The sequence below is a fragment of the Pseudopodoces humilis genome, chromosome 12 (genome assembly GCF_049639895.1).
Source record: "Pseudopodoces humilis isolate 2021_Gansu_Grassland_sample_001 chromosome 12, ASM4963989v1, whole genome shotgun sequence".
NCBI lineage: Eukaryota > Metazoa > Chordata > Aves > Passeriformes > Paridae > Pseudopodoces > Pseudopodoces humilis.
The window spans coordinates 11,061,037-11,068,681 of record NC_142211.1 but is presented as its reverse complement, the minus strand read 5'-3'; the positions used below and the strand labels follow the sequence as shown (position 1 = coordinate 11,068,681).

Sequence of the window (7,645 nt, the reverse complement as noted above, 5' to 3'; positions counted from 1 at the left end):
GCTAATCCGGAGTGCAATGCAGTTTTGCGAGCCCTCCCACTTGACCCCGAACCAACCATAGATCAGATGGTTGAAGCCTGTGCCAAGCACTCCTCTGCCTCACGTAAGAATACAGTGGCACTTGCAGTGGCTAGAGGAGTGGCAGAGGGGATATATGGAGCTTATACTGCAGACCCCAATACAAATCGTTGTTTTAACTGTGGCGAGCCTGGACATTTTTTCAAAGACTGTCCGGAGAGACAGTCTATACAACCTCCAGCCCACCAACGGTTACCCAGACAAAACTGGTGTTCGGGAAACTTCAAGCAGAGCGTGGAACGGCCCCGCGCTTCGACATCAAATCAAATGCCGCACCGCTCCACCCCTCCTGCCAAATCCACCATCCAGCCTCCACGGGGACCCCGATATCAAGCCCAGCAGGTGGAGCGCTTCAGATGGGAACCCGGCGTCAACTGGTAACTAGACTCTCTTTACATATGGAGGGTGACTGTATTTACAAAATCCCCACAGGGAAACGTGGACCACCAGGCGGTCCCTCCAACATCTTAATACTTGGGGATCCAACCAACTCTCCAGGGCAAATTCATACTGTTCCTGAGGTTCAGACTATATACCCTGGAGATGAAATTTCCATCTCTCTGACCTGCATAGACCCTCCTTATTATTTAAAGGAACAGACTCCCATGGCACAGGCCTTTTTACTTCCTAGTGACTGCCCAGAACAGGTTCCCCTCAACCCCAGCGCTATGTGGACTCAGGTTGTGGGCTCCAGCAAACCCATCGTGGACTGCAGCCTATTTTGTTATGGGGAAAGGATTCAGCGCCCAGGAATGCTAGACACCGGAGCAGATGTTACCATCATCGCCCGCTCCGAGTGGCCAGACAATTGGGAATTACAACCTGTGACAAGCATGATTTCAGGAATTGGAGGGATGACAGCTTCCATGAGGAGCAAACGGAATATTGTCATGGAAGGACCTGAGGGAAAAATGGCAACCATCAGGCCATTTGTGGTGAGAGCACCAATCACCCTCTGGGGACGGGATCTCCTGTCCCAATGGGGGGCTTCTCTGCGGATTCCCAGCAGGGATTTTTAGTCGGGGTCACTGAGAAGTGCGCTACGCCTACCATCCCCCAACTCACCTGGAAAGAGCACCATCCAGTGTGGGTTGATCAGTGGCCCCTATCTGAGACCAAACTGCATGCACTGGAAGCCCTCGTGGAAGAGCAGCTTGCCAAGGGCCACATCACTGAGTCCAATAGCCCTTGGAACTCCCCTGTCTTTGTCCTATGCAAACCAGGCAAGGACAGGTGGAGACTCCTTCATGACCTCTGGAAGATCAACAATGTCATTGAAGACATGGGATCCCTTCAGCCTGGCATGCCCTCCCCTTCTATGCTCCCCCGGGATTGGAAGCTGGCTGTCATTGACATAAAGGACTGTTTCTTCAACATACCCCTCCACCCTCGGGAAGCCCCCAGATTTGCATTCTCGGTTCCCTCTCCAAACAGACAAGCACCTTTAAAAAGATACCATTGGCTGGTCCTTCCCCAAGGGATGAAAAATTTTCTTACCATCTGCCAATGGTACATGGCCCACATTCTGTCACCAGTGAGGACCCTGTTCCCAGATGCCGTCATCCTTCACTACATGGATGACATCCTGGTTTGTGCTGCTGACGATGACTATCTGCACTGGACTTTACAAAAAATTATCCAGACAATTGAGGATGCTGGATTTGAGATACATGAAGACAAGATCCAGCACACCTGCCTTTGGACCTACCTAGGACTCCAGATCCGCGAGCGGATCATCGTGCCCCAGCAGCTGACCATCATAGACGACCCCAAGACCCTGTGGGACTTACATCAGCTCTGCGGGTCCATCAACTGGATACGCCCTCTGCTTGAGGTAACGATGGAAGTCCTTGCGCCCCTCTTCAACCTGCTCCGTGGCAGTGAGGCCCTCGATTCACCACGCTCCCTCATGCCAGAGGCCCGGGAATCCATCACCAAGGTCCAGGAGGCCCTGTCTTCACGACAAGCCCACCGGTATGAGCCCAGCCTGCCCTTCCAACTGGTTATCCTGGGTAAGGCCCCACGCTTACACGCGCTCATTTTTCAATGGGACATGGCATTGAAGGATCCACTCCTTATCATCAAGTGGATCTTTACACATAACCAGCCCACTAAGACTATTACCACTCCGCAGGAAATCATGGCTGAACTCATTAAAAGAGCTAGAGTCCGTCTCTGCACTCTTGCAGCCTGTGAGTTCACATGCATCTTCCTCCCATTGGCAACTGGAAGTTTGGAGCCTTTGCTCCAAACCAATGAGAGCCTTCAGTTTGCTCTTGATAGCTATTCAGGCCAAATTTCTATACACCCACCTGGCCACAGACATTTCAAAACCACATTTAATTTGGTCCCCAAATCATTACAGAGCAAAACACCGCTCCAGGCCCTGACGGTTTTCACAGATGGCTCAGGGAAATCCCACAAGTCAGTCATGACTTGGAAGGACTCCAGGACACAGAAATGGGAGTCTGATGTCCAAGTGGTCGAGGGATCACCACAGATTGCTGAATTAGCAGCCGTCGTCAGAGCTTTTGAGAAATTCCAAGAACCTTTCAATCTGGTGACTGATTCTGCTTATGTGGCTGGAATAGCTATGAGAGCAGAACATGCATTTCTAAAAGAGGTCTCTAACCCAAATTTATACAAATTGCTTTCTGAATTAGTATATCTTATCTCCCACAGAAAGCAACCTTACTATATCATGCATGTGAGGGCACATACTGACCTCCCAGGTGCCATTGCCGAAGGAAACAGAAGGGCAGACGCCTTAGCCATGCCTGCTGGAGCAGCCAATGTCCCTGACATTTTCGCACAAGCAAAATTGTCCCACCAGTTCTTCCACCAAAACGTGCCTGCACTGATGAGAATGTTCAGACTACCCAGAGACCAGGCTAGAGCAATAGTTGCTACCTGTCCCAATTGTCAATCTTTCCAAATACCGGTCGTTAACTCCGGGGTTAACCCCCGAGGACTTAACAGCTGCCAGATATGGCAAACCGATGTCACTCACATCCCGTCCTTCGGGATAGTCAAATATGTACATGTCTCCGTAGACACCTTCTCTGGTGCAGTGTTTGCCTCAGCCCATGCAGGAGAAAATGCCAAGCACACCATCTGACATTTTCTCCTTGCTTTTGCTACCCTGGGAGTCCCAGAACAAATTAAAACAGACAATGGACCTGCTTACACCTCTCACAAATTAAGAGACTTTTTCAATGAGTGGGGGGTGAAACACACCACGGGCATTCTTCATTCCCCTACAGGGCAATCAATAGTAGAGAGGACCCACCAAAACCTGAAAAGAGTCCTTGATCACCAGCGGGGAGGAACAGAAATCATTCCTCCCATTGAGAGGCTCTGTAAGGCTCTATATGTCATGAACTTTCTAAATTGCTCGCCTACAGAGCCTGACCCCCCTGTAATACGGCACTTCTCGAACTCAACTCATGCCAAACTCACGGAGAAGCTGCCAGTGCTGTTCAAGGATCCTGAATCACAATGGACATCAGGACCTTTCCCATTGATTACCTGGGGGAGAGGGTATGCATGTGTGTCCACACCATCAGGATCTAAGTGGCTCCCAGGGAAAAATGTAAAACCTTATTTAGGCCCTACAAACCCTGTACCAGACTCAGAACTTTCAAAGTCTCCTGAGACCCACAGAGGTCCAGAAAAACAGCAGTCCACTGCAGCCTGGAAACAGAGACTTTGTCGGAGTCCACCGAACCGACCTGCCACCAGACCAACAACCAGACAGAGGCCAAACCGTCCTGCTACTAGGGCCACAACGAGACGACTGCCAACGTCACGCCTGACACCGTGACATTACACAAGTCTTCTTAACTCCCTCCCCCTTCCCCTTCTCACCCTCGTTGCCTAGCCCAAATTGCCAGTTTACACCAAAATGCACCTCTGTGCTGCTGCTGGTGTCGGGTCATGTGTCCCCAATACACAGAATAACCTTGCTTATAATTGTTTTTTTTTAAAGAGGGGGGAGACAGGAGAGGAAGGGGAAAAGGAAAATAGTTCCACCCCCCCTCCAAAAATCAGAGCTAATCTTTTATGTCCTGTTATAGAAAATGGAGAGCAAAACCATCCTTGAGTTCCTGACGTTCCTGATTATCTGGATGCTCCTGAAAACATCAGCTGTAGAGGCCTGGCTAGTAGCACAGCCCCAGGAGAACGTGTGGATCACCCTCGTAAAGATGCTCCAACAAGAACGCATGTGCTTGTCCATGGGCAGCGTCGCCAACCCTCTGTCATCCTGCCTGGTAGGGATTCCTTTAAAGCCCCATGAATATCCTTTCACAGGGAAAGAACCCAAGCCGGTAGACATTTGGGATGAGTGGACAAAGATCTTGCCCCATGCACCAGAGGAACCCCAGGAATTAGAGCTTTTGGGATCCTCCAAAGCTACCTATTGCATAAATTTTAATTATCACCCAGTAGCCAATACATGGCCTGCCTCAAAATACCAAAGGGCAATTAAATCAAGGAAAAATGTGACTCCCAACAGTAAAATATACAATCAGTCCAAATGGTGCAATTACACCAGCATCACACGATCCGCCTCCTCTCACTATCCCAGAGTGCTGCCCCGGGGAGTGTTCTTGATCTGTGGGGATAGAGTGTGGGCAGGAATCCCTTCCCGACTCCGGGGAGGTCCTTGCACGCTTGGACAGTTTACCATCCTCACTCCAAATTCAACTGTAATACATGATTGGCTGAAAAAGAATGAATTGGCCCGCCAAAAGAAAGATCTCGCCCAATTAGATGAAAATTGCAATAGCCAAATTAAAGATCGGTCCTACACAAAGAGGGTGGTGATGTTGGCATTTTTGCCGTGGGCGGCTGCTGCTAAAGCCCTTGGTGAGCCTTCTCACCTGGAGTGTTGGCTTGGTAAGCAGACCAACCGGACCTCCTCAGTCCTGAGTGAGCTCCTGACAGATGAAGAGACTGTTAGGCATGCCACGCTACAAAACCGAGCTGCCATAGATTTCCTACTCCTGGCCCATGGACACAGCTGTGAGGAATCGAACGGTTTGTGCTGCTTTAACCTCTCCAGCCCCAGTGAAGGCATCCACGCCCGCATCCAGAGACTCCAACATGCAGTCCAAAAACTCCAGACTGAAAAAGAGGCCCAGTCGCTTGAAGACCTTTTTGTGAGCTGGGGACTCGAGACATGGGTTGCCTCCCTCCTCAAAAACATTTTTTGGGTTTTCCTAATTGTTATTATCTTCCTAAGTATGTTTTCATGTTTTAAGAAGCTATTAGCTAACTCTCTAGGAGATGCCTTTTTAATAAGTAAGGAAGGGGGAGTTGTGGGTGTGGAGATCCTGGCTCTCCCCTGGAGACAAGATACTTCTCTGTAAGAGAGACACAATGTATCGCTCCCAGGGATCTTTGAGTTAGATATGTTAAACTGTTGTGCCCCATTGGTGTTCCCCCCTGCTGTTCCACCCCGATACATGTATCTCGGGCTCCCCCCACCCCTCTCCTCTCCTGTAAATATCCCGGGTTTTCCCCTGTTCAAGAGATTAGCTGTTGCTGGCTCCCTTTGCCAAAGCTCTGCCTGAATAAAGGTTTGTGCTTAGCGGAACGCTGGACCAGCTTTCTCGTCCCTGCTTCCCGTGTCACCTGCCCGCCGCCGCTGAGCCAAACTGGAATCACTTGCCTGCCCGAAGCCGCTCACACGCGCTACGGCCCAGCCCTTTTCAGGACTGCTTCTCTAGAGAAGTCGCGGCGCTCCGGCCTTTCCGTCGTCGCGGCATTAGTTGACTTTCCAAGGTCCAATTATACCGCAAGGTAGTGTTGCTAAAAATACCTGGTGCCGTGCAGTTGTGCTGCATACTTTCATTGTGCAGCTTACCAAAATGCTTTTTGTTGATGGACACTCCTACCAAACACATGCAGAAGGGGTCACTGGGCGTTGACACAGAAATGCACATGGTATTGGTATGCATAGCATTAGTGAGGGTGATCCATATGTTTGCTCTGTCCATCTTAAGGGGCGATCTATATTTTTCCAGCTGAGCAGGTGTTACAGCATGTGCTGCAAGGAACCCGTGAGAGCGACCTGCACCCTTGGGGCCCAGAGAACACCTCTGGAGATTACTGACAATGAAGGCAAAGGGATGGGTCCTCGTTTGGGTATCTGAAGACTGTTTATTCAAAGGATCCAGAGATGAGAACAACCTCGAATTCAGGGACGAAAACAGGATCGGGCTAAGGGCACAGGGTTAAATATGGGGCAAAAGGGGAAGGTCTGAGGGTCGAGGTCCAATAGCGACAAGGGAAAGTGATGCAGGGGGGTGGCTAAAGAACAGGAGAACCAATGGGATAACAGGGGTGAAGCAATGCAGCAAAACAGAGCCAATGGGGGTTAAGGGAAGGAAGAACATTCTAGAAAGGGTATATAAATGGTAAATGGGTGCTGAACAAGTGTGATATCAATTTTTATAAACCATTAGAATAACAGAACCCAAAAGGTATTAACATGTGGCTGTAAAGGCCCATGGGAATAAGGTTTTCCTCACCCTAATCTAGAGGGGTATCTCTCCTCTCTTGTGTGTCCCCTCCAGGGTTGAGGCATTTTGGTAACAGGACCCTGGGCCTCTACAAGCAGGTAGCCACTTTAGAGCTTTTGGCAGTAAAACACATGCATACCTTCTCCCCTAGGTTAGTAAATCATCTAGGCCTTGCCATTGCACACCCAATTGTGGATCTTTAAGTAAAACTTTTAGAAATGGGTTCCCCACATACAAATCTTCAGAGCAGTATGACTCTGCTTGGGATCAAAATTGATGATCTGCATTCAAAAATTTTAGTGTAAATATCGCATTATTTAAATGTTCTTGAGGAGTCATATTCCCCCTTCTTTTTTTTTTATAACATGCTTGTCTCTTACTATGAACATGAAGGCAACATTAAAGTAAGACAATACATGTGGTAAAATAAACTCACACCAAGCAAAAAGAAGCAAGGTAATACATGTAATCATTAGTACACAAGAGAAAGGATAGTAATTTAGAAAGATCCATCATCAATTGCCTAAATACCGTACCATCACCCAGAGTCTGCAATAGCTGGTGAGCCCCATTTCACAGTGAGGACCTGGAGGACCTTTCCTGGAGAGGTTTCTAAGTTTACCTCTAAAGGGAGTCCAGCTTTTACAAGCCCAAATCAGCAAGTCAAAGTGACTTGATTACATTTTTAGTTCAGAAACATCTGGGTCTGTTGGCACACTTTCCAACCAGCCAGGACCAGAGCTTGGCCAGAGCCAAGGCCTCAACTGGAAGGGTTTCCCTAACATATCCTACAAACAAACCTCTATTAATATCAGTTGAGAAGGTTTCTTAAAATTGTGCATTCCTTGTAGATAACTACACAAGGCTATGATAGGTTCTAAAGCAAACAGTTTAGCCTGTCATCCATTCTTAGCTAAATAATCAGTGGTAGCATAAACAACCAATGAACAACCTAAGAAATGCATATAAGTAGCATCAAGTAAATATCATACAGCTAAATCCCTTTATAAAAACTCAATGTGTTCATGTTATGATATAAA

The 7,645-nt window shown here is 48.4% G+C and overlaps 1 protein-coding gene across 1 annotated transcript; it reads left to right on the top strand.

The window, feature by feature from the left end:
* The first annotated feature begins 4,157 nt into the window (after positions 1-4,157).
* Positions 4,158-5,450, top strand: LOC148183365 (uncharacterized). The gene has a single exon (XM_088061452.1). The coding sequence runs from the start codon at positions 4,158-4,160 to the stop codon at positions 5,448-5,450; it is 1,293 nt and encodes a 430-aa protein (XP_087917578.1).
* Positions 5,451-7,645: the final 2,195 nt, after the last annotated feature.